The sequence below is a fragment of the Cebus imitator genome, unplaced genomic scaffold (genome assembly GCF_001604975.1).
Source record: "Cebus imitator isolate Cc_AM_T3 unplaced genomic scaffold, Cebus_imitator-1.0 Scaffold461, whole genome shotgun sequence".
Classification (NCBI taxonomy): Eukaryota; Metazoa; Chordata; class Mammalia; order Primates; family Cebidae; genus Cebus; species Cebus imitator.
In genome coordinates this window covers 178,963-203,176 of record NW_016107776.1, presented here as the reverse complement: position 1 = coordinate 203,176, position 24,214 = coordinate 178,963, and the positions used below count along the sequence as shown (strand labels likewise).

General features: G+C 63.5%; 2 protein-coding genes across 8 annotated transcripts; one reads left to right on the top strand and one right to left on the bottom strand.

Annotated features, from left to right (window-relative positions):
* Positions 1 to 824: 824 nt before the first annotated feature.
* ZDHHC8 (zinc finger DHHC-type palmitoyltransferase 8) lies at positions 825 to 17,599 on the top strand. Of its 5 annotated transcripts, none has more exons than XM_037732635.1 (11): positions 825 to 1,201; positions 8,863 to 8,984; positions 9,148 to 9,305; positions 9,390 to 9,562; positions 9,781 to 9,883; positions 10,294 to 10,385; positions 10,551 to 10,584; positions 10,895 to 11,015; positions 11,099 to 11,208; positions 12,395 to 13,395; positions 16,632 to 17,599. In XM_037732635.1, the coding sequence occupies exons 1-11, from the start codon at positions 1,056 to 1,058 to the stop codon at positions 16,840 to 16,842; spliced, it is 2,271 nt and encodes a 756-aa protein (XP_037588563.1). In that variant the 5' UTR covers positions 825 to 1,055; the 3' UTR covers positions 16,843 to 17,599. The 5 variants fall into 5 exon arrangements, with proteins under 5 accessions (XP_037588563.1, XP_017367527.1, XP_017367530.1 ...); XM_017512038.2 differs by having other exon boundaries at positions 827 to 1,201; positions 10,551 to 10,692; XM_017512041.2 differs by lacking the exon at positions 16,632 to 17,599 and adding an exon at positions 14,802 to 16,057 and having other exon boundaries at positions 828 to 1,201; positions 10,551 to 10,692.
* Positions 17,600 to 17,697: 98 nt separating this feature from the next.
* Positions 17,698 to 20,751, bottom strand: CCDC188 (coiled-coil domain containing 188). 3 transcript variants are annotated; one of them, XM_017512045.2, is made up of 9 exons: positions 19,944 to 20,751; positions 19,733 to 19,840; positions 19,545 to 19,649; positions 19,317 to 19,373; positions 19,174 to 19,233; positions 19,008 to 19,072; positions 18,783 to 18,840; positions 18,468 to 18,517; positions 18,024 to 18,393 (listed from the first exon to the last, which is right to left on the bottom strand). In XM_017512045.2, the coding sequence occupies exons 1-9, from the start codon at positions 20,466 to 20,468 to the stop codon at positions 18,207 to 18,209; spliced, it is 1,215 nt and encodes a 404-aa protein (XP_017367534.1). In that variant the 5' UTR covers positions 20,469 to 20,751; the 3' UTR covers positions 18,024 to 18,206. The 3 variants fall into 3 exon arrangements, with proteins under 3 accessions (XP_017367533.1, XP_017367535.1, XP_017367534.1); XM_017512044.2 differs by lacking the exon at positions 18,468 to 18,517 and having other exon boundaries at positions 17,698 to 18,393; XM_017512046.2 differs by lacking the exons at positions 18,468 to 18,517; positions 19,545 to 19,649 and having other exon boundaries at positions 17,698 to 18,393.
* Positions 20,752 to 24,214: the final 3,463 nt, after the last annotated feature.

Here is a 24,214-nt window from a genome sequence, read left to right as displayed (position 1 = left end):
AGACCCCGAGGGGCTCTGTGGTGTGTGTCATTAGAGGAGGCACTTCCTGGAGGAGGGCAGGAGCAGGGGAGAGGCTGGGGATGGGCGCCAGGTGGCAGCTGTGCTGCCAACTGAGAGGCTTGCTGGTGGCCACTGCAGAGCCCAGGTAAGGAGGCATCTGCTGCTGTGGGGTCTTATCCAGGCTCACTGTGCGCAAAGACCCCTCCACTGCCTCCTAAGGTCAGTGCTTGGGAGCGCCTCGTGCTGGGCCTCGTGGAGCAGGGCACCCTGAGAGCAGTGCTTACCACCAGGGCTGCCTGGGAGAAAGCCCGTCACCGTTTCTGCTGTGCGCTAGCTAGTTGCATTAAGGGCTGGGTCGCTGGGTCCCAGCCCCAGTTCCTTTCTCCAGCAGCAAGCAGCCCACAGCCCTGGCCTGCCCACCCCGAGGAGCTGGGGCCGGGTGCTTCCCCAGGCGAGCAGGGGTCTCCAGGCCAAGGAGCCTCATGCTTGTGCAGCAGGGTAGGGCTGCACGGGCTTCTGGTGGTAGAGGAGCAGACAGTCAGGGCTGGGGGCGATGGGTGAGGCACCCCCGCAGATCTCCACCTGGGGAGGGGTATAATGGGTCTGGGTTTCCGAACAGGGGGCGCTGGGGGCATGGTGGAGTGGCTGAGGACAATGACCCTCGCTGAGGAGGGTCCAGAGCTTGACCGAGCAGGCGGAGGTCGCCTGCTCCGCCAAGGGGGACCCGCACCGGGCCCCGCCCCGCCCACAGCGCTGACGGCCCCGGCCCAGTCCACCTTAAGCGGCGACGGGGCGGGTGGGATTTCCTGCGGCAGGGGGCGCGCCGGGCCTATTGGGCAGGGCCGGGGCGCCGGGCTTCCCAAGGGGCCCCGCCTTGGGGACGATGGGGGCTCCAGCCGACCCTCTCTCAAGTCTGTAGCTCCGGGCAGGACGTGGAGGGCCGGGTGCCCGCTGGCCGGGCTCCTCCAGCCCAGTGGTCCTTGGGAGGGCTGCGATGCGGTCAGGGGCAAGCAGCCAGGACAGCGCTGCGGCGTTACACCCGCGCCCCTTCGTGAATGCCAGGGGGCTCCAGACGAGAGGGGTCGTTAGAGAGAGGACTGCGCCCACAGACGCCCCCAAGGCCACCTGCGCGCCTCCGCGGCCCGGGACCAGGGGGGCCTGACCTTCATCGTGGTGCCCACAGGCCGGCCGGGCCGCAGGGGTGCGTGGGTGCGCGGCCCCCGAGAGCCGCGGGCGCCCGCCGGCCTGGGGTCCCCAAGGCTGCGGGGCCCCCGCCCCCTCCCCCTCCGAGGGTCCCGCGAGCCGGTGGGCGGGCTCCGGGCCCCGTGGACTCGCCACGCCTCGGACCGCCCCCGCGCGGCCCCCGGCGCCCGGTCCACCTTAAGGGGCGCGCTGACATCAGCGCGCCGCCGCCGCCGCCCGTGGGGTGGGATTTCCTCCGCCGCCGCCGCCGCCGCCGCGGGTCCTGCGCCGCGTCCAGCCCGCCCGCCCGACCCCGGCCCGACCCCGGCCGGCCCCGCCCGCCCGGCCCCGGGGAGGGATGCGGCGGCGCGGCGCCCAGGATGCCCCGCAGCCCCGGGACGCGCCTCAAACCCGCCAAATACATCCCGGTGGCCACGGCCGCCGCGCTGCTGGTGGGCTCCAGCACCCTCTTCTTCGTGTTCACGTGAGTCGGCGCCGCGTCCGGGGGCACGGGGGCAGCTATGGGCAGGGCCCGCACAGCCGGGGCCCGGGGTCGGCGGTCGCGGGGGCTGGCGGGGCACGGGGCGGGCGGGGCGCGGGCTGCAGGCGACCGGAGTTCCTCTCCCCCCGCCCGGGCTCGGAGGCTGAAGCCGTGTGCAGCCATCCCGAGCACCGGGGTGAGTCCCTTGTGTGGGGACACCAGTGCGAGCTGGACACCTCAGGAGTGTCCAGGCAGGCCCTGGCGGGGAGCGCTGGGCCCAGGCAGGGGAGGAGACCAGGCTGCCCAGGGTGTGGCTGCAGCTTTCCCTCCCCACGGGGCTCCCGGGGGGATGTGGGGCACCCAGAACCATGAGCCCTCTCTGCAGGTGGCCGTGGGTGCCTCTTGGGTCTTCTGGCTGCCCGCCCCAGGCCAGAGCCAAGTTGTTCCCACGTAGGTGTGTCCTGGCCTGGTTGCCACATGCCTGCCCCACAGCCACTAGTGACCTGGGCTTGGCCCTTGGCCTTCCTCAGGAAGACCCAGTGGTTGTGGTCCTCACAGCTGGAGGGCCCAGACCAGGCCGCACCCAGGGCCTGATGTTAGCACAGCACCTCTGTGGGCTGACCATGGTGCACACCGGCACCTTTGCGGTCCTGTTTCTGGGAGTGAGAGCCCACACCTGCAGGTCACGGGGCCCCTCCAGCCTCAACTTCTTCAGCCAAGACACAGGCTGGCTTAGGACCAGAGTGACATGCGGACAGCACGGCCTCCCTCTGTGGCCTTGGGGTCACCCCAGGGCTCCTTCAGGGAGTGTTGGGGCTCCAGGCTTCGGTTGCACAGATCTTCAGCCACCCACCCCCTTCCACCAATCTGGAATGAGACACAGCCCAGGTGGCATGAACGATGGCCACCTGTTCCAAGATGGGGCCACCCCTGAGCATGTGAGCCTGGAGAGGGGCAGGCACAGGCTGCCTGGCCCTTGTCACCTTTGCAAGAGTGTGGGGGGGCTGCCGTATGCATGGCGAGGCTGAATCGGGTCCCCATGGAGGCGAGAGAGTTACCTGCAGGCTGGGGCTGGGTGGGCACCACAGGCTGCCAAGAGTGTGTTTAAAAAAGGCCTGTGTGGACGGGCTTATTTCTGGCTCCGGCAAGCCAGCATGTTCTTGTCATTCAGATGTTGCTGGTGTGGGGCAGAGAGAGGTGGGTGGTGGGCAGCCTGGGGAATCTGGCCGGGGAGGAGACATCCCACCAAGGCTTCTGGAGGAGTGGGCCCAGCCCAGTGCTGGTCCCCAAGGCCTCGGTCGGTGTAGGGGTCTGGCTTGGTTTCTTACTCCCTCCATGCAATTCGTTGTCCTTTCTCATGACTTTCTAAGTAATGTGTGGGCTGGGGATGGTGGCTCATGCCTGTAATCCCAGCACTTTGGGAGGCTGAGTGAGGCAGGCAGATCACCTGAGGTCAGGAGTTTGGGACCAGCCTGGCCAACATGGCAAAGCCCTGTCTCTACTAAAATGCAAGAACTAGCTGGGTGTGGTGGCAAGCGCCTGTAATCCTAGCCTCAGGAGGCTGAGGCAGGAAAATGACTTGAACTTGGGAGGCGGAGGTTGCAGTGAGCTGAAATCGTGCCACTGCCCTCCAACCTAAGAAAAAAAAAAAGACTCTTTTTTTAAAAAAAAAAAAAAAAAAAAAAAATGCAATGTGTGTTCTTTATGAGGAACTTGTGAAATGCAAAGAAAAAGAAAAACGCTAAGAAATTAAAATCAACCCTGCACACCCCCCATCTCCTGTCCTCCTTGGAGGGCTCCTCTGCTCCTGGAACCACATCTGCAGCCTTGGGCTGTGTGGGGGCTGCGGCTGCTGGTTCCCTTGCACGTGATGTCAGAGGGCTCTACACCACAATGCCTGTGAACCTGACCCAGCCAAGGCATGGAGCGCTTGGTGGCTTCCACTTGCTGAGCACGTTTTTCTTCCTTTGTTCTGGGGTCCTGGTTTCAGTGACACCAGCACTCTTGAGAGATAGTATGCCTTCTTGGGGCACTGCAGGCCATGCCTGCACCCAACCCTATGTCTGGCGCATGCTGACCTCTGCACCCAGAGAAGGGGCGTGTGTTTCTGTAGCAGGATGGTGGCCCAGGTGCTCACCTGGGTTGGATGTGCTCTGGCCACCTAGCCTGGCTAAGAAGCCCCACTTGCCCCCTCAGAGCAGGGCTGCCTTGCACCCCGACCCTGAGGCCACACCCCCTGGGCTGAATGGCCATCAGTGATCCTGGCCTCTTCCCCATGCCCTGCCCGGACTCTGCTGGGCTCCTCCAAGGCGGCCCAGTTCCTGAGAAGATTCTGTTGGGTAGGCTGGGCCCATCGATGCCACCCATAGCAGCTGTGCTGATTCTGGGTAGGCAGGGGTCCAGGCAGCCCCCTTCTTAGGGCAGGCCACTTGTCCACCCATTGCCCACCCTCTTGCCTGGTATCTGGTCTAGGCCCACGGGAAGGGGAGCAGGTTTCCTCCTGTGCCCCCTATCCCTGTCCTCAGGGCCTACACAGGGTTCCCGACTTCACTGCTTGCTCCTCGGAGGTTACCAGAGAGTGAGTGGTCCCAGACCCCCCTTCACTCCTGAACTCTGTTGCTGCCGGTCGGGCAGCTTCACCCATGTACCACGAGGGCAGGAGTTCTGGTGTCATGTGGTGTGTGGGAAGCTGGAGGCCTGACAACCAGGGACCCCCTCCCTCAGCCAGATCGCCAAGGGTCTTGGGACCAGCAGGACACTCACACACCTCTCCAGGAGGGGCTGGGCATGGAAGGATGCCTGGTTGTGAGGGGCGCCCTCTCAGGATGGGGCACAACAAGAAACACCTAGGAAGGCTTCCTGAAGGAAAAGGGCCTCTGAGAAGCTGGAGGCTTCCTAGGTGTTTGTTGTTGTTGTTTGAGACATGGTCCCGCTTTGTCCCCCAGGCTGGAGTATAGTTGACCTACTTCGGCTCACTACAGCCTTGACCTCCTGAGTTCAAAGGTTCCTCCCGTCTCAGCCTCCTGAGTAGCTGGGATTACATACAGGTGGGCACCCTCACGCCCAGCTAATTTATTTATTTTTTGTTTTTGTAGTAGAGATGGGGGTCTCACTGTGTTGCCCAGGCTGTTCTCCTGAGCTCAGGTGATATGCCAGTCTTAGCCTTTCAGAGTTACTGGGATTACAGGTGTGATCATTGCTTCCGGCCCCTTCCTAGGCTCCTGATGGGATTTGTGTCCTCCTGGGGTGCAGAAACCCTTTCCACTGTGGTATAATGCTAGGCTGGGTCCGTGGCTGGCAGAGGGTTGGAAGATGCCTAGGCCAGGCTCCTGGCCCTGCCCTGACTTCACTCCAGAGCCACACTGCAGAATGACAGGGACCCTGTGAATGTTTGAGGGCTGGGGCTGCCTGGCAGGCTGCCAATGCCTGGGGCTGAGCGAGGCTGGTTTATCGCTGGGGCATCTGGGATGGTGCGGCTGGTCCCCAGATGGTCCTGAGCCCTCTCCTTGCCTGGAGGCCCAGCTCAGGACAGCAGTCAGACCAGGCCCTGGACCAGGCCTCGGTGGCCAAGAGGGACTGAACTGCTGACGGGGACCTCATGGGTCCAGGGAACCTGGGGGTGAAAACTCAGTGTGAGCCCCTGTCGGGACCCACTGTGTGTGTCCTGTGGTATTCCTGGCCCCGAAGTCTCAGTTTCCCCGTCTGCCCAGGTGTCTGTAGGGATTGGACAGGTAGGTGCAGGTACTTAGAGTCCCAAAGGCCCGGCCTGACAAGGGCACAGCGGCTTCTGCCCCTCTGGTCCCAGGCACCCCATGGGCGAGCGCCGCCCATACACAAACAGTGCTAATGAAGAACCTGATTTAAATGAAAACGTCTGAGTTAAAATTTTCCATTCCACATTTAGCTGTGGCGGACATTCTGCCCCTAAGCCACCCCGCCTTGCTGGGCGGCGTCTCTCTGCCAGCCCTGGCGGGACTTGGGGCCTCAGCCTGGGTGGGGCACACGGTGGTGGTGCGGGTCGCGGCCTGTGGCCCTGGAGGAGGGATTGGAACCTCAGTGCTGGGCCCCCCGGACCTGCCCTCTCCCATAGCTTGGGTGGAGCCAGCCAGGAGGGACTCGGATGTAGCGGGCCAGACACCCCATTTGCAGGCTGGGCCCAGGCCCTCTGGCACGTGAGGCTGAGGCTGGTGTGCGCCATCAGGCTGGGTGGGAGGAGCCTCCCCAAGCCTGGACCCAGACCACTGCCTGCTGGGCCTGCCTGTGGGACTGCGTGTCCTCGAGTGTCCCTGAGCATCCACACATGGCCTCCCTGTCCCCACGTGTCCTCATGCATCCTTGTATGGCCTCGTGTGTCCTCCCACATTCTCGCACGTTCCTGACTGTCCTTGTGCGTCCTCGTCTTTGCCCTGTCCACAGAAGTGCAAAGGGAAGCTGAGAGAGCGGGAGGGCCATGTCCAAGGCCCAGAGTGAGGGCAGCCGAGCTGAAGCGGGCAGGGCTGGGGCAGTGTGAGGAGGGGTGTGTCTGTGCACGCATGTGTTCACGTGCACACACACATAGGTCTTGGTGGGTGAATGATGTGGGGGTGTGTCTGCATTCTTGCATGCGGCAGCCTCCCCACTGCCTCTGAGCTCTAAGGGTGTCCTCGCAGACATGCGTGCCAGTGTTCATGCCAGTGCCATGTGCGTGTGTGCCTTCTGTGCACCAGAGCAGGTTGTCCATGTTTACGTGCGTACATGCCTGTATACTGGTGTGTCTGTGCACATACCCATGTGCCCTGGAGCGTGTTTGTGTGTGCATGTGTCCATGTCCTCACACCTGTGTCTGCACGTGCCTGCACGTGCTCATCATCTTCTCCCCCACTGAGCCCTGAGCTGTGGGCCCTGGTGGGTTGGCCTGTGGGCTGGTCCCTGTTAGGCAGACTCCGACCTTGGGGACTACAGAGAGAACAGTTACCTTACCCCAGAGGACTGGAGGGGTGGGCAGCAGCTCAGGTCCCAGTCAGAGAACCCACGACAAGCCTCCCCAACTGCTGGGCCCTCGCAGGCATGCAGGCCGGTAGTACTTGTGCTGGGCAGGGGCCACCTGCTCATTCTGCAGGCTTCCCAAGTGACCCCATGGCTGTGCAGCTGCTGTCCAGCCGCCTGATGGGGGGAGTCCGGGCTCAGGGAGGACGCGGCAGTACCGCCTGCTTGGGCTGTTGGGAGCTCTAGTCAGCCTGGGGTTCAGGCCCTGCCTGCCTGATGGGTGAACGTACTCCCGAGGCCCCGTTAGGGCCAGGAGGCAGGCTGGCAGCCATCGCAGGTGCAGAGGGGCCCCAGGCCTCCATCCTCAGCTCAGCATGGGGAGGACGGAGGCTGCCTCCCTCCTCAGCTCAGCGTTGGGAGGACAGAGGCTGCCTCCCTCCTCTCCGCCCGGGGGTTGACCAGTGGCAGTCGTTCCATCCCTTCCCAGAGTAGGCTGGCCCCACAGCCACCATGAGGGCCTGCGCTGGGTTTAATGCTCTGTTGTCAACATCTTGAAATTCTCTATAATTTAAAAATAAGGGGCCGACAGTTTCATTTTGCACAGATTACGTAGCCAGCCCTCCCCAGAAGGCCCGTGGGGAGCTCCACAGGCCTCACCTCTCCCTGGAGGGCTGTGCTGGTTCTCTGGGCATCGCTCACCTGCCTGTGCCCATCTTGCTGGGCTGACCACGTCTTAGGGGCCTGCAGTCCTTGCTGAACAGTGTTGCAGTGGAGGCCAGGCACATGTTTAAGTGCTGCTTGTGTGCCAGGCAGGGCTGGGGAGGGTCTAGGGAAGGCTGGGGGCCAGGCCACTGGGCAGGGACAGGGAGGGTCCTCCCAGCAGAGGGAGCTGCAGTTGCATCTGCGTCCTCACCCCAGTGTCTACCTCCACGGGCTGGGCCCTGGACAAGAGGAAGGGTAACTTGGGCTCCCAGCCCCGCCGAGGATGGCTGCCGTGGGAAGTGGAGTCTTTAAATAGCCTCTTGCTTTCCACTAAAAATAGTGAAGCTCTGCTGCCGTGGAGGTGGTTGCCGGGGCGGCGGGGCTGGCTCATGGCCAGGCGGGCGTAGGTGCAGCAGCGTGGCCACGTGTGCCGGGGCGGTAGGCGGCGTGTGGGCCCCATGCACTGCTGGTGGCCTTGGAGGTCAGGAATGCTGTTGGGGATCCCCAGCAGCCCCCCGACTGTGCAGAGGCCCTGGGTGCAGGGAGGGACGCAAACCCCTGCGTGCCTGTCCCTGCGGCTTGTCACAGCAGCCCTCTTGGTGTGTAGGGGAGAGAGGAGGAGCCTGAGGCCAGAGGGGCTTCTCGGGAGCTGTTTGGGTAGATTTAGGGACCTGCTGCAGGCCGTGTGCTCGTGCTCTGAGGACAGGCGGGTCTCCCCAGAGGGGACTTGGGCCAGGCCCCTTGAGGGCTAAGGAAAGCGCCCTTCAGGAAGATGTTTGAGGGCACACTCTATAGGGAAGCTGCGGAGGGCAGCCTGGAGTACTGGAAGGCTTCCCGGAAGAGGGGGTGGCCTTGGAGCCAAGCACTGAGGGCTGGGAAGACGGGAAGTGGTGGGGGCTGCTGTGCATTTCTAGAGTCCCTAAGTGTTCGACTCTGTTGTCTGGGGAGGGAGGTGATAAACTAAAAAGAAGGGGCTGTCTGGTTGGGAATGTGCCCATCTGGGAAGAGCTGGGGAGACATGTCCCATGCATTTACTGACCAAGGACTGGGGCTCCCCACACTCCAGAATCTCCCTGGTGAGAGGCCCCACTGGGCCAGGGCCAGGCCTGGATGAGGCAGCATGGGTGCATTTTCCATCTGGGGCTCCCACCTCCAGCCTGAGCGCCCCCCCGCCCCCCCCCCACATAGTGGAGCCCAGGGACCGCTGGGGTGGTGTGGGAGGTATGCGTGGCCTGTCTTTAGACCACTCCTGTTCAGTGTTGTGGCCTTAGGCCTGTGGGCCTCTTGAGGCGGCTGCCCTGGGAGGTCGCCGGGTCAGGGTACGGGTGGCCGCTTGCTGTACACGCACAGCCTCTGGCGGTCACTCGAAGGAGCCATGTGGCTGAGGTTTCTTGGCAGGCCTGTGGCAGCCTCCCCATTGCCTCTGAGCTTTAAGGGTGACCTCGCAGGCCGGCCTGCTGTACCACATAGCCCAGCCCCTGCATCCCCTCTGCACCCCCAGACCCCGCTGTCTGCCTCACTGTCCACTGCAGGTGCCCGTGGTTGACGCGAGCTGTGTCCCCAGCTGTTCCTGTCTACAATGGCGTCATCTTCCTCTTTGTCCTGGCCAACTTCAGCATGGCCACCTTCATGGACCCTGGCGTTTTCCCCCGAGGTAGGGCCCTGTGGGGGTGGCTCATCTGCTCACTTTCACGAGAGCATCAGTGACTAACTCGAGACAGCCTTGGGGGTTCCTGGTGGGTGGGCTGGACTTGGGGGAGGGATTCACCTGCCAGGAAAGTCAACTTCCTGCTCCCTGCCTGGCTCCTGGTCTGCAGCGGATGAGGATGAGGACAAGGAGGACGACTTCCGGGCCCCACTGTACAAGAACGTGGATGTGCGAGGCATCCAGGTCCGCATGAAGTGGTGCGCCACGTGCCACTTCTACCGCCCGCCACGCTGCTCCCACTGCAGCGTCTGTGACAACTGTGTAGAGGTGACCGCCCCGCTGCCCCGTGCTCCCCCAGCCCCGCGCCGCATCCCTGCCTGCCATGCGCCCTGACGCGCTGCTCCCGCCCAGGACTTTGATCACCACTGTCCCTGGGTGAACAACTGCATCGGGCGCCGGAACTACCGCTACTTCTTCCTGTTCCTGCTGTCACTCAGCGCACACATGGTGGGCGTCGTGGCCTTCGGCCTGGTCTACGTGCTGAACCACGCCGAGGGGCTGGGAGCTGCGCACACCGCCATCACGTATCCTTGGTTCCTGCGGGCCTCGCTGTAGAGGCGATGTGGACCGGGGTCACGTTCACGGGAGATGCCGCCTCAGAAGGCTTGGTTCCTGTCCAGGGATCCCCGGCGGGCAGGTGGCCATCCCTAGGTCGGGAGGGCTTTGTCCGCAGGCGCCTGCTGTGTGCTGCCGCAGTGGGTCTGCAGGGTCCTGGCCTGCGCCGTTGGCCTTAACGGGCTAGCATGGCTGTCATGTGTGTGGCCGGCCTCTTCTTCATTCCTGTCATTGGCCTCACTGGCTTCCACGTGGTGCTGGTCACTCGGGGGCGCACCACCAACGAGCAGGTGCAGACCTCATGGGGAATGGGTGGCCCCAAAGGGCCGAGAGGGTTGGGGCTGCATGGGGACAGGGTGGGGGCCGGGACACCCTGACTGAGGTAGCTTGTACGGCTGTGTCGAGATGAGGCTCCGACTCTGAGACCCCTGCGTGAGGCCCTGCCTTCCCTTTCCCCTGCGCACACCCTCCTTGTGGGCACTGCAGCCACCAGTGACCCAGAAATCCCACAGCTCTCTGCAGGGACAGGCTGGGTGACCTATGTCAGGGGCAGCCCTGGGCTGACCCCGCCCAAGCCACATCTCATAAGTACCAGTTTCTAAGGAACCCCAGTGCCCCTGCCCGGCTCCCTGCCCAGCCTCCTGCCCACGCTGGCCTGGACCTTGGGAGGCCAGGCTGGCTGAGCGTTCTTCGTCCACAGGTGACTGGGAAGTTCCGCGGGGGTGTGAACCCCTTCACCCGAGGCTGCTGTGGGAATGTGGAGCACGTGCTGTGCAGCCCCCTGGCGCCCCGGTGAGGCCCGGCCTGGGCGGGGTGGCGGGGGCCTCTGCTGGGCGTGGGGCAGGCAGCCTTGCGTCCTCAGCTTGGTCCGTTTTGGCTCTTGCCAGGTGTGGCCAGCCCTGCCCTTGTGTGTTCGTGGCAGGTAAGCTGGCTACTGACCCCTGTGCCCTGGTGCAGGTACGTGGTGGAACCACCCCGGCTGCCGCTTGCGGTGAGTCTGAAGCCGCCTTTCCTTAGACCTGAACTCCTGGAGCGAGCTGCACCGCTCAAGGTCAAGCTTAGTGACAACGGGCTGAAGGCTGGCCTGGGCCGTAGCAAGGTGGGGGCCTGGCTGGGGGACGGGCTGGCAGTCAGGCCCTTGGATGGGGAAGCAGGCAGGTTGGTGGGGGTCTAGAAGAGGTGGATGGGGCAGGTGGAGCCACAGACAGATTCTGGGGAGGGGGCTAGGTCCCAGGCTGAATCCCTAGGAATCCCTGCCCCCCATCTAAGCCCCACACACCACTGACCCCACCAACTCCCAGTCCAAGGGCAGCCTGGACCGGCTGGATGAGAAGCCACTGGACTTGGGGCCGCCGCTGCCCCCCAAGATAGAAGCTGGCACGTTCAGCAGTGACCTGCAGACCTCTCGCCCAGGCAGTGCTGGTGAGGTGGGGGCAGCCACACCTGGGGAGGGACATGGGTTGACCCTCATCTGACCTCAGTCTGACAGTGGTCTGTATCCCCAGAGAGTGCCCTGTCGGTGCAGAGGACGAGCCCCCCAACACCTGCCATGTACAAGTTTAGGCCGGCCTTCCCCACAGGTCCCAAGGCGCCCTTCTGTGGACCAGGCGAGCAGGTAAGGAGGCCTGGCCTGCCTTCCTGCAGGCCCTGCTCCCGAGGCCTGCCTCTAGGAGCTCTACCCCAAGCCTTCAACCAAGGGACGCCCCACCCCCAGAGCCCTGCTCCACACAGGGGAGGACACATCTCCTGAGGCCATGCCCCTCAGGTCTCTGCCTTGTGTGACTGGGAGGACCCTGCCTGTGTGTACCCAGAGCTGGGACCCATGGAGGGGAGCAGGGTGTGCTGGAAGGGGCTGGCGTGGGCCGTCCAGTCTTGGCGTCTGTCCCTTGGCTGGCATTGCCCTAGGCCAGGTGGGCGGCTACCCCCAGGAGCAGTGTGTACCAGGATGCCTGGAATTCTACCATTAGTCACTCTATAAGGCCCACGGGAAGACTCTGGAAGAATTTGAGACCTCCTTGAGAAAGCACATTTCTCTTCCCGGAGTTGCATGAATGCTCTGTGGTCACTGGAGTGGTGGGCAGTGCGGGGCGGTCCGGGCAGTGATCGGAACGCCGGGCAGCCCCAGGGCATCGTCCCTCCTTCTGGGCCACCCCAAGAGGCAGGCCTGTGGCTGGGCCCTGTGCACCTAGATCAGCCCCATCCCTGGGGCCTCTCCCCTCAGGGTTGATGTCCTTCCTGGAGAGTCACTGGGTGGAGCGGAGCCTGGGACTTCTTGGCAAAGGGTCCGAGTCTGCAGGCATGTGGGGCCCTGGCCTTGCAGGGGAGGCAGCCCTGCTTGGAGATGAGGGCTCCGGGACGCCATCTTTCTGGGACTCCTGGGTCCAGTGGGAGAGTGGGTCTGGTTGGCCAAGCACATCGAGCCCACATTTGCCCTGATGCCCTTCCGGCTTTGTGGTTCCTGTGTTTCCAGCCCAAGCCCATGCCCACGTGCCTGTCGCAGAGGCTAGATGAGGCCCCTTCTCCATGTGGCTGCCCTGAGTGGTGGGCCCCTGCGGATGCAAGGGCAGAGCCCTGGGTGTCTGCAACAGCCAGCTCTGGCCTCCCTCCCACCACAGAGCCCCTGCCTCTCAGCCATGGGTGCTCAGGGACAGGGCTGTGGGTCACTGTGTGGCTCTTAATGGCTCCTTGAGGCCCAGTTTCTGGGGCCACAGTGCCACGTGTGGCCCCTGTGGGTGCCAACTGGCAGCTGTAGGCAGGGTGGTGGGTGCACAGTGGTGAGAATGCCCTCTCCCTGCCTGCAGGTTCCAGGCCCTGATTCCCTGACCCTGGGGGATGACAGCATCCGTAGCCTGGACTTTGTGTCCGAGCCAAGCCTGGACCTCCCTGACTACGGGCCTGGGGGCCTGCCCTCCACCTACCCGCCGTCTCCGCCGCTCAGCGCCTCTGATGCCTTCTCGGGCGCCTTGCGCTCCCTGAGCCTCAAGGCTTCGAGCCGGCGGGGTGGGGACCACGTGGCCCTACAGCCCCTGCGCTCCGAGGGTGGGCCCCCCACGCCCCACCGTAGCATCTTTGCCCCCCATGCACTGCCCAACCGTAATGGCAGCCTGTCCTACGACAGCCTGCTCAACCCTGGTTCACCAGGTGGCCACGCCTGCCCCGCCCACCCAGCCGTGGGCATGGCCACATACCACTCACCCTACCTGCACCCTGGGGCAACAGGTGACCCGCCACGGCCCCTGCCCCGCAGCTTCAGCCCCGTGCTGGGCCCCCGGCCCCGGGAGCCCTCGCCTGTGCGGTATGACAACCTGTCCAGGACCATCATGGCGTCGATACAGGAGCGCAAGGACAGGGAAGAGCGCGAGCGCCTGCTGCGCTCCCAGGCTGACTCGCTCTTTGGAGACTCGGGCGTCTATGACGCACCCAGCTCCTACAGCCTGCAGCAGGCCAGTGTGCTGTCTGAGGGCCCCCGAGGCCCCGCGCTGCGCTACGGCTCCAGAGACGACCTTGTGGCCGGGCCCGGCTTCGGTGGTGCCCGCAACCCTGCCCTGCAGACGTCACTGTCCTCGCTGTCCAGCTCCGTGAGCCGAGCACCGCGGACGTCATCCTCCTCCCTGCAGGCTGATCAGGCCAGCAGCAACGCCCCGGGGCCCCGGCCCAGCAGTGGCTCACACAGGTCGCCTGCCCGCCAGGGCCTGCCCTCCCCGCCCGGCACTCCCCACTCACCGTCCTACGGAGGCCCTAAAGCTGTCGCCTTCATCCACACGGACCTCCCAGAGCCGCCGCCCTCGCTGGCCATGCAGAGGTGGGTGCTGGGAGGTGTGGGTGGGCTTCCTGCTACAGGGCAGCTGTGCAGCCGTCTACAGGGCCCCTCTTGGCTGAGCGCTCATGGGTCATCCCAGGGGCCTGTGTCTTTCTCTGGGGGCGGGACAGGGCGGCTGCGCCTCACCCTGCCGTGAAGGCCCTGTGTGGCCCAGCTCTGAGGATGTCCTGGGCATGCTCTGGGGACAGGGTATGAGAATTTGTGTCCTCAGCCCAACGACATGACTCGTTCCTCCAGCCCTGGCACAGACCCAGCGTGTGGGAGGGCTGTGGGGCTTTCTCCTTGGGGCTGGTGTCATGCGGCAGCCTGGGGCTCCTCTAGGCTGTGGCTCTGACCTCCTGGGTCACACTGTCTCTGTCCACCGGGGCCCTCCTTGGGCCTGCTTTGTTGTATCTCTAGGAGGCTGGGGCTGAGGACATTACCTATCAGTAAAACGTGTGACCCTGGGTGGCTGGGCCCTGGCCCTCCCTAAAGCATAGGCTTCCCTGCTCATAGGTGGGGAAACTGACTAGGGAAGGCAGGCTGACTGCAGGCACCCAGCAGGTTGGTAACTTGGAATGCAGGGTCAACTGCCTCACAGGCCCAGGCCCAGGTAGGAGAACTGCGTCTGCGGGGGCCAGGACCCACGCCACTGACGCATGGTGTCCTCATGGCATCCATGGCCCCGTCTGGGCCTGGAAACCTCAAGCACAGGCTCAGTTGTTTGCCGTCGGCAGATGTGGCCCCGGGCGTCAGCCCAGCCCAGCCCGGTCCACTTGGCCACAGAGGGATGAGGACACAGCAGTCGGCCCTGAGCAGGCCTCCCCTACTCCATAGGCTCAGAGTCTGCTCAGCTTTTGTGGGATCAGGGAGCAGGCTGCCATTGGGTGTGATGAATGGAGAAGCCGAGACCTAGAAGTGGGCAGCATGGCAGCCAGGCAGGGACCGCAGGCTGGGGACAAAGGGCTCTTGCCTGGAGAAGCTTGAAGCAGCAAGGATAGAGATGCTGTTAGTCAGCGCTGGTGGGCAGGAGGGGAGCCCCTTGTTTTCCTTAGAGAGAGCCGGCATGAGGCCTGGCAGAGGGGCTCCATTCAGTGCCCACCTGGCTGCCCCATACTCTCTGTGGCCAGTGCCAGTTAGGAGGGACGCAGGGACTCGGGAGGGTGGTGGCAGTTGTGATGATATCTGTCTGTCCTGTGACAGCACAGCCGCTCCCCGGGCAGGCTCTGGGGCCCTGCCTGCTTTCTGGGTGAAGCCCCTGAGCCCAGGGAGCAGGGGCTGCCGGGGGCCCCACCACGCTGCTGCCCCAGTCCACGTCCGTTGTCTGTCCTGCTGCGTTCTCCGTCCACTGTCCCCACGTGTCCCCGTGTTCACCGTGTGCGTGCGTGTATGTGCTTGTTTTCATGCAGGGGTCACTCTCAGCTGAAGACTCCCCCAAGTAAGCTTAATGGGCAGTCCCCAGGCCCGGCCCGGCTGGGGCCTGCCACAGGCCCCCCAGGGCCCCCTGCCAGCCCTGCGCGGCACACGCTGGTTAAGAAGGTGTCCGGCGTGGGTGGGACCACGTACGAGATCTCGGTGTGAGGACTGACCGCCACCCATCCGCTGTGGTGCCACGGGGACCAGGACCCCGCAGCGCACCCCCTCCCCACCGACTTCTCTGCCCCAGGGACAGGAGGCCACCCCAGCCGGGGGTGGAGCCCTCGGCGGGAGAGAAAGCCACGCCTCCACAGCTTGCCCCAAGTGCTCTACCTGTCCGTCCACTCATCTGACCATGGGGAAGTTGGCTCACTGGGCCAGGGGCCACTGGGCTGGTCTGTGGCTGGGCCTGTCCCATGGCTGGGGCACTGAGGGGACCCAGCCAGCCTCTTCGAGGCACCCTCTCAGCCAGGACTGGGCCCATTCCTATCACCCATGCACCCCAGGTCATTGCCAGGCCAGCCCCCAACGATCCCCTTACAGACGGGTCCCAGAGATGGACAGAGGTCCCCAGGGCCCCCACCATCCTTCTGACACACCCTGTGGGCTCCTGGACCGAGGGTCCCCCGCCAAGCTACTCCTAATGCATTGCCTTTCACGGACCCCGCTGGAAGCTTGTAGCTTGGCAAGGCCGATGCTTCCGCCCTGGCCCGCTCTGGGTGGTGGTGGATAGGGGACAGATGGACAGCCAGCCAGCTGTGGCGGGGCCCAGCTCCGTGTGTCCCGTGTTGCCCGGCGGGCGGGCTCGTGTCCCGTGTCTGTGTGCCGTGCTGCTGCGCGTGTGGCCGCGCCGTGTGATGTGTCAGTGCTCTAGCCGCCGCTGTCCCTTTCATCAAAGCCTTAACCTTTGCTTTATGCTCTTGTGGGAGGCGACGGGGGGCAGGCGGGAGCAGGCATGGGGGTGATGCTGCCACAGGGGGCCGGTGACACCCAGAGCCCCCTCCCCAGCCCTCAGGCCCTCCCTGCCAAACTGGAGAATCCCCGCCCCCAGGCATGCGGAGTCCCCAGCCCTGGGTTGGCCGCGGTGCCTCGTGCCCTGTGGAAAGCACACTGGGGAGGCCAGCGCTTCCCCTGGCGTCAGGGACCCGAGAGCAAGCACACGACAGCGTCCGCTTGCGTTGTGTCTGTTTTATGTTTTTATATCTACATCTATATATCTATAATTTTATTAAAAAAAGAAAAAGAGTTATTTTGATTCTTTCCTTGGGCAAGGCCAGGGCTGGTGCAGCAGGGCCCCCAGAGTTAGGGGAGGGCAGGGGCTGGGCCTCAGAAGAGGGTGGCTGCTGTCTGGTATGCAGGGGTCGTGGGGTCCTTGGGGACATTTCTGCCGACTTGGGCTGAGCCAGGGGCCTGGGAGGAAGGGGTGGCCGATGGTCTGTGGCTGGGAAGTGTGAGGGTCTCTCGCCTTGGATCTGTGCCATTTCTGGTCAGTGACAGGGTGTTTGGGGGAAAGACTTGGGTCTGCTGCTACCTACAGGGGGGTCCCAGGACGCAAGAGCTTGGGGAGATGAAATGGGGGTACATAGGGACCACCTGCTGGCTCAGGACCCTGTGGGGGCCGCTGAACTTGCTGGAACTCTCCTGCCTGCCAAATGCCAGGGGCAGGGCTGAGGGAGTGTGAGGGACACACAGCTGTTTGGGGCTGAGGTGGCCTGGGCTGGGGCTGTCCCAGCGTGGGAGGTGTGCGGGCTGCAGGGCCCTGAAGCTGCGCCATGCTGACCTCCACCTTTCTGCTTCTCTCTCACGGACGCCGCGGCCCTCAGGGGGCGGATTGGCACCTGCACCCGTGGATGGGGGCGGCGTGGCCAGCCCTGGGTGCCCCCTGGGCTGCACCTGTGCCACCTTGGCCCCCCGGAGGACCGCCCACCACTGCGGGCCCCCTGGAGCCCGGCTGCCGGGGCACCCCCACGAGGGGCCATGTGCCGCCTGCACTTGGCTGCCTCCAGCCTTTTCCCCAGCCTCTCCGGGCCCTAGCAGGATGACAAGTAGGCGGTTCTGGGGCCCGGGACAGCCTAGCTGGGGACCCAGGAGGTCAGGCTGCCATGGACCCTGGGGCAGGGCTGGGGGCGGGCTGGGCTCTCTCCACCAGCCACAGCTTGACAGACTCCCAGCCTGCCAGGGCCTGAGACCCTGTGTCCATGTGACCTCAGGGAGTCCCTCACCTGCTGCAGGGGGCCCAGCACCCACAGGGGCAGCCCCAGAGCTGTGGGGACCAGCACGACCTTTGCCCAGCCTCCCTGCCTGACCAAGCACTTTAGACTAAGCCACTTCCTCCTCGGGGAGCCCAGGCCTCTATGGGTTGGGCTGGGGGGGCGGGTCTCAGGTTGCCCCCGAAGGTCTCTGCACTCCTCCTGCCCTTCCCCTGACACATGAACAGATGCCTTAACTTCCTGGAGCTGCCAGCCTGGTGAGCCATTGACCCCTGCCTGTCACCAAGGTCCTGTGGTCGTGGCCAGCTCTGCCCAGGCCCCACTGGGGCTGTCTGCACCCAGAGACGATGCCGCTGGCAGCTGAGGGCCTGTGGCCCGAGCCCTGTGTCCTCCAGCAGCTGGCATGGCCTGCAGCACGGTGGCACTCTGGCCAGCCCTTCTCTGGCACAGGGTCCCCGTCCCTGGGTCCACCCTGGCCGTGGCTCTATTTCTCCCATTTTGGAACGAGAAAGCCACAAAGCTGTTGTTCTTAAGGGTACCCCTGCCAATTCTCCAAATAAAATTTTTGGTGTTGATCTCCATATCTCTGTCTACCAATGTGGTCCCCGGGACGGGACTGGGCCCTGGGTTGGGGAGGTGACAGGACCTGGGCAGGGTGGGTGCTAGCCACGCGGGGAGGGGGGCTGCCTGAGGGGCATGCGGTCAGTCGGTCAGCAGGTTCAGCGCTGAAAACCTGACCTCTGTGGTCTCCAGGAGGGCCTGGCCCGGGGGGAAGACCTGAGGACCCCCCCAGTCCTGCTGTTTCCTTTCAGGGGACACCCTCCTAAGATGCCCTAGGGGGGTCACAGCCCCAGTGTGGAAGGCCTGCCTTCTGGAGGGCAGGTGGGATGTGGGTGGGAAGCCAGCCCTGTGGCTGGGGTCTCCACCCTGAGGGATCCTTGCTGCTTGATTGCCCGGGCGTCCCTTCCCCGATTTCCACAGACACGCTCACAGGCCACGTATGTCATGACTCTATGTCCAGCTGCAGGCCCAGCCCTCAGGACAGACCACGCCTCCACCCTTCTCTGCAGCTCCTGGCTTGGACAGTGCACAGTGGTGCCGTGGGCAGGGGGCTGGCACGGCCACTGGGCATCTGGGACAGTGCTGGCCGCCTGGCCTCCTCCTCACTGGGGCCACTTGGCCTCTGGCCTAGAAGGGCAGGAAGCCATCCACCTCGAGGTGCAGGAAGGGGCCCAGCAGGGCCCGGAGCTTCCAGACGGTGGCGCGGCTTAGCAGGGGTGGCACCAGCCCCTCGAAGGGTGTGGGGTTCACCACGTACACGTAGGCGGCGGTCCAGACCAGCAGGGCCCCCAGCAGCAGCCTCAGGGTCAGCAGCCTGCGGGCGGCGGTGGTCAGGGGCAGGGGCGCGCGGGGGGCCTGGGGGCTGGGCTGTGCTTCGCAGTCACCTACCAGAGCTGGCCTGCCAGGCCCTTGGCGCTTTCCAGCTTTGGCCTCCCTTTCTGTCGGGGAGGGGCTGGATCAGAGCCCACCCCAAGGGTACAGGCCGAAGAGTGGGGAATCCCTGGCTTTGGGAAACCCTCCTAGACAGGGGTCCTCCCCCACCACAGCCCTGACCCCTTCCTGCACAGGCTCCTGCAGCCACTTTTCGGATGCTCTCCTGCTCTGGGCCTGCCCTACTGGAGCCCATTCCTCCCACTCCTGAGGGCAGGGCCCTGGGTTTCGGGGCTGGTCTTCCAGATCCGGAGTGGGGCGTGGGGGGCTCACTGCCATGCTTGCCATCCGCTGCTCCTTCCTGGCCTGACTGCGACACTGGGCCCGCTCCCTGCAGGGGCCTCACTGTCAGGACCCCATGCCCTCCATTCCCAGCCCGGCACCACCCCCTGGCTCGGTGCTATGGAGGTGGGGGGGTCAAGGATGGGTCTCCCCCATCCTGACCAGGACATCTTCTGAGACCCCGCTCATCCAGCCCGACCCCCGCCCCCATGTTACCCCAGAATCTCCATCTGGATGTCTGCCATCTGGTCCAGCACGCCCCGGATGTCCTTCTTGAGGTTCTGGGGGCCAGAGGAGGTAAGCACAGCAGCCCCCCGCCCCGCCCTCCCTGCCTCTTACCCGCCTGCTCCGTCCTTCTGGGTTCTGCCCTGTGGGGACCTACCAGGAGCCCGGTGGCCTGGTTGTTCAGGGCCGTGTGCACCTCAGCCACGCTGTCCCACACCTGGGGGGAGGTGGGGTCACGCCTGAGGAGCAGGACCCACTGGGTGGACCCCCAGCACCCCTCCCCCTCAGCCAGGCGGGCACCTCTGTGATGACCATCTTCTTCCTCTCAAAGCACAGGCGGATCTGCTGCAGCTCGTTCTGAGGGGGGCCCAGGGTGGGCTTGGGCAGCATCAGCAGGGTGGCTGGTACCTCCCTGCTAGGCTCGCTGGGCTGCTGCATGAAGACCCCCTCCCCACCAACCCCCCCCAGCCCACCTGGAGTGCGGCACTCAGGTTCCTCCCCCCACAGCCCCGCCGCACCTCGGCCCACCTGGGACTGCTGCACGAAGGCCTCTTGCCCCTGGCACAGCTCCCGCCGAAGCAGCTGCAGAGGCACCCTGTCCCCCAGGGGCTGCTTGCTGGCCGGCTCTGGGGTCTGTGGGAGAGCTCCCAGATCAGCCCCAAGGCCTTGGGCTAGTGGGGTGTTGGCTGCATGGGGTCCCTAGGCCCTGCACTTACCCAGGCCAGGGAGGTACAGCTTGAGTGTTCGGGACACAGGGGCAGGAACTGCTGCCCTGGCCCCAGGAGGGCCCCCAGCTGCTCCCGAAGGTCCTGGTTCTGCCTTTTCTGGGGATGGGGGTGCCGAGAGATGGGACTGCCTGTCATGGCCACTCCTGGGGCTGGGGCTGGGGCAGGGGCAGGGGTGCCAGGCGGTGGGTGGGGTGCTCACCAGGCTGTGGTTCTCCTGTTCTAGCTGCAGGAAGGACTGTGCTGCAGAGCCCGGCAGCCCGCACTGCAGCTGGGAGAGGGCTGCCCTGGGTGAGGCCAGGGCCCCTCCCTCTGGCGACAGGGGTGGGCATGGGCAGGGTCTGGGCCCCAAGCCAGCGGATCCCCCCTGCCTGGAAGCCCCCTGGTTTGTCCCTGGGTGCAGGGGCCAGGCCCACTGGAGCCTCGCCTCCAGGTCTCCTTGTCTTGGCCCCTCAGGGTTTCTCGTTCTCTGCTCCTCGATAGACAGAAAGGTCCTGGGAGTCTCACCCCCCACCCTGGGCCCCCTACCCTCTGCCTCTGGGTCTGGGAAAGGTCTCTGGGACTGCACTAAGTGAGCAGAGGAGATGGGGCCCAGGCAGGGCCACCCTACAAACCGCTGGCAGGGATGCTCCAGGCATCCTCCATGGCTGCTGGAGGCTGGGGCTGGGGCTGGGGGACACTGGGGGTGGGGGTGGCCACAGGGGCCCAGGGTTTTCAGCCCCTCCATCCCTCCCTGCAACCCCTTCCTGACCCCAGGTCCAGGCTCTGGCCTGGCCCAACCTGCCACCCTCTTATAGAGGGCACTCTGGGCGACCCACTGGCTCCCAAGCAGCCCCAGGTGACAGTCACAAAGGCCTAGGTGAGGCCAGGGAGGTCACAATGGGCCTCTCCCACCTGGTCCTGAAGCTACTCTGCCTGGTGACCTCACTGCCTCTGACCCACTGACCCACCAGTGAATTCTTTTTCTTTCTTTTTATGAGAGAGAGCCTTGCCCTGTCATCCAGGCTGGAGTGCAGGGGCACGATGGTCTCATTTCTCCAACTTCTGGGCTCAAGTAATCCTCCCACTTCAGCCTCCCAAGTAGCTGGGACTACAGGTGTGTGCAACCATGTCCGGCTAATTTTTACAATTTTTCATAGAGATTGGGCTTTCGCTATGTTGCCCGGGCTGGTCCTAACTCCTGGCCTCAAGTGATCCTCTTACCTCAGCCTCTGAAAATGTTGGGATTACGGACGTGAGCTTCTGCACCCGCCTAGTTATTTTTCTTAAATGTGAAACAGATACACACACACACACACACACACACACACACACACACACTGTGTATTCAAAAAATATCGAACAATAAAAATGGCATCCGAGCCTTTCTGGACTGCATCTCCTGTCCCTGCAGCCAGGAACCTCCTCCTTAAGCGCCTCCTGGAGGTGGGCTGCCGTCCCCTGCCCCTTGTTCACACGGAAGAGGCCGTCTGGCGGCCCAGCTTTCTTTTCACCGAATGTATCTCTGAGGTGTAAACCATTCTTTTCTAGCTATGTATTGGAACATTTACTTTATGCCAGATCCGGTACATGCCATCGTTATTTATCCTCGGTTTACAGGTGGGGAAACTGAGGCAGGAAGCCCTTTAGTCACTCACCGAAGGCCATGCGGCTGTTACAACCAAGCCACCGGGTGGGGGGCCAGATTCACGTCGGGACCCATTCCTTCCTGCTCCCTCGTGCTCCTCACACCGCCTGCCCCGCTGCCCCTCACTGCCCCTCACTGTCCCTCACTGCCCCTCACTGCCCCTCACTGCCCCTCAGAGTCCCTGTGCCCGTGCCCTCCTCCTTCTCGAGCCCCTCAGCCCTCAGTGAACCCTCAGAAAGCTGGCTCCGAGAAGTCCTCATGCAGGAGGAACAGCCGCGTTCCCTCCTCTCCCAGTGTCCTGGCCCCGCTGCAAGGTGACTCAACCTCCTACATCAAGAGGCGGGGCCCGCTCTCCACCCCCGGACTCGGGACCGGCCTCAGATGCACTTGGCCAATGGCTGCTCCTAAGCTGCTGTGGACAGTATTTGGCATGACACTTGTGTGCTGGGCCTGGACCTCTCTTGCTTGGCTCTGGGGACTGTTCTCTGTGCAGGAGGCCTGGGCTGGACTGCAGGATGAGAGGCCATGGGACAGGAGAGGCTTCTGTCGTCCCAGCTGGTCCCCAGCTGCCTGAAGATGGGTGGGCAAGCGCAGCGAGACCCCCAGAGAACTGGCCCATACGGCCAGCCAAGTGCAGCCACGTACCGCCGAGCCCCAGGCTGTCACGTGGTTTTGCCACTGAGTTTTGGAGTGGGCTGTGATGTAGGAGAAGATACTGAGAGGGCTCACAGGCCTAGAAGCGTCTTACCCTGACCTCACACCTGCTAGACATTGGGCTGGGGAAAGAATCGGGGCTGAGGGCGTTTCCCCCAGGACTGGAAGGTTGGTTGTGGTCCTCGGTGCTGGGAGCTGGCCAGGCCGCTGGCCTTCTCCCCGGAAGCCTGCAGGGCTTGTGAGAGAGGGTCCTGCTCTGTCATCCAGGCTGAAGTGCAGTGGCACAGTGCTGTCTCATTGCAGCCTCCAACTCCTGGGCTCAAGAAATCCTCCCACCTCAGCCTCCCAAGAAGCTAGGACTACAGGTGTGTGCAACCATGCCCAGCTAATTTCTAAAGTTTTTATAGAGATGGGGCACTCGCTGTATGGCCCAGGCAGGTCTTAAACTCCCTGTCTATCTACAAGAAGCCCTCTGATGGCTGTGCCTCTGGGGTCACACCAACTGCGGGGGGCTTGGTGAGCACATTCTGCCTTGAGACCTGACATTTCTGTCAGGTAAGATGGGTAACAGGTAAGACATTTCTGTCAGGTATCCGAGAAGATAAGATTTCTTCTCAGTTCCTGCTCATTGTAGAACTGTCAGTCAGATGTTGGTCCTTTTGAATTGATCCTGTGATTCCTTCTTTCTACCTTTGCTTGTAGATAGACTTCCCTGCATCCAACACACACACACTCTCTGCTTTTCAAAAACTTAGTTCTGGGGCCAGGCACGGTGGCTCCCTCCTGTAATCCCAGCATTTTGGGAGGCTGAGGCGGGCAGATCACTTGAGGTCAGGAGTTCCAGACCAGCCTGGCCAACATGGTGAAACCTGTCTTTACTAAAAATACAAAAATAAGCTGCACATGGCGGCGTGTGCCTGTAATTTCAGCTACTCGAGAGGCTGAGGCAGGAGAGTCGCTGGAACCCAGGGACGGAGGTTACAGTGAGCCGAGATCGTGCCACTGCACTCCAGCCTGGGTGACAGAGCCAGACTCTGTCTCAAAAATAAATAAATGAATAAAAATAAAAAAGTTGGTTTGGATTTTAGCAGTCCTGCTTTTCATTTCCAAGACATCCCCACGGTTCCCCGAGCTCCCCTCTTCTTGTTCCAGAGAATTCGGTTCTGCTCTTAGGGCCAAAGCGGGTTTGCGGGGAGGTGAATCTTGTGCTTTCTGCATTTGCTCGCGTGTGGTTCTTTTCTGTTTGTTTAGTGTTGGAACTTCCCATGAGACTCAGAGCTCAAATGTCTGATTTTCCTTCTTTTCGATCCCTGTTTATAGGGAAGCAGGCGGAGCTGCCGGGTGCTCCTCTGTCATGGGTAACATGAGACAGCCGGACAGCCAGGTCCTGGGAGGGAGGCCTCCTGCCCCCACTGCTGTCCCGCCATGCCTGTTCTCAGCACATGTCTCCTCACCAGTGATGAGGCCACTGCTTGCCAGCCACTCGCCTTCCTCCTGCCAGGCTGTCCTGCCATGTCAGCCTTCTCTTTCCACCTCAAGAAGTGTCTTGAAATACCTTGTCTGCAGATGACCTCTCTCCTGTTCTGGTGCCACGTGGGCCTCCCCAGCGGAGACGCTGGACACCTGGCCCTGACTGCCGGAGGTGTCTGTTTAGCTGTCAGAGGGCGGTGGCAGCTCCAGGACCCTCCCCGGCCCCTGCCCTGTTCATTCCTTGCTGCAATGTCATGGGTCTCAGGATGTGCTGAGCTCAGAGACCCCATGGGACAACCTGGGATGGGGGCTGAGGAAGGCCTCTTGGAGGAGCCCTGAGGCAAGGTGGCCCTGGGGTGGGGTGGAGGAGGCTGTGATCAGCAGGGGTGGGGGCTGTCCCCTGCTCTGTGTGTCCCTGAGTGAATGGGGGGTGCCGTCCCTTGTTCTATGTGTCCCTGAGTGAGTGGGGGGGGCTGTCCCCTGCTCTGTGTGTCCCTGAGTGAGTGGGGGGGCTGTCCCCTGCTCTGTGTGTCCCTGAGTGAGTGGGGGGGACTGTCCCCTGCTCTATGTGTCCCTGAGTGAGTGGCGGGAGCTGTCCCCTGCTTTGTGTGTCCCTGAGTGAGAGTGGGGGGGGGCCGTCCCCTGTTCTATGTATCCCTGAGTGGGGGGGGCGTCCCCTGCTGTGTGTGTCCCTGAGTGGGGTGGGGGCTGTCCCCTGCTCT

Bases quoted from the DNA above. Each gene is read 5' to 3' on its own strand.
- ZDHHC8 (XM_017512038.2), top strand. From the start codon at position 1,056: ATGCCAGGGGGCTCCAGACGAGAGGGGTCGTTAGAGAGAGGACTGCGC. The intron at 11,016-11,098 runs GTGAGGTGGGGG...CTGTATCCCCAG, and splicing joins CTCTCGCCCAGGCAGTGCTG to AGAGTGCCCTGTCGGTGCAG. The intron at 13,396-16,631 runs GTGGGTGCTGGG...CGCGGCCCTCAG, and splicing joins CCCTCGCTGGCCATGCAGAG to GGGGCGGATTGGCACCTGCA.
- CCDC188 (XM_017512044.2), bottom strand. From the start codon at position 20,468: ATGGAGGGGCTGAAAACCCTGGGCCCCTGTGGCCACCCCCACCCCCAG. The intron at 19,234-19,316 runs GTGCCCGCCTGG...ACCTCCCCCCAG, and splicing joins AGAAGATGGTCATCACAGAG to GTGTGGGACAGCGTGGCTGA. The intron at 18,394-18,782 runs GTGAGCCCCCCA...CGCCGCCCGCAG, and splicing joins AGCGGATGGCAAGCATGGCA to GCTGCTGACCCTGAGGCTGC.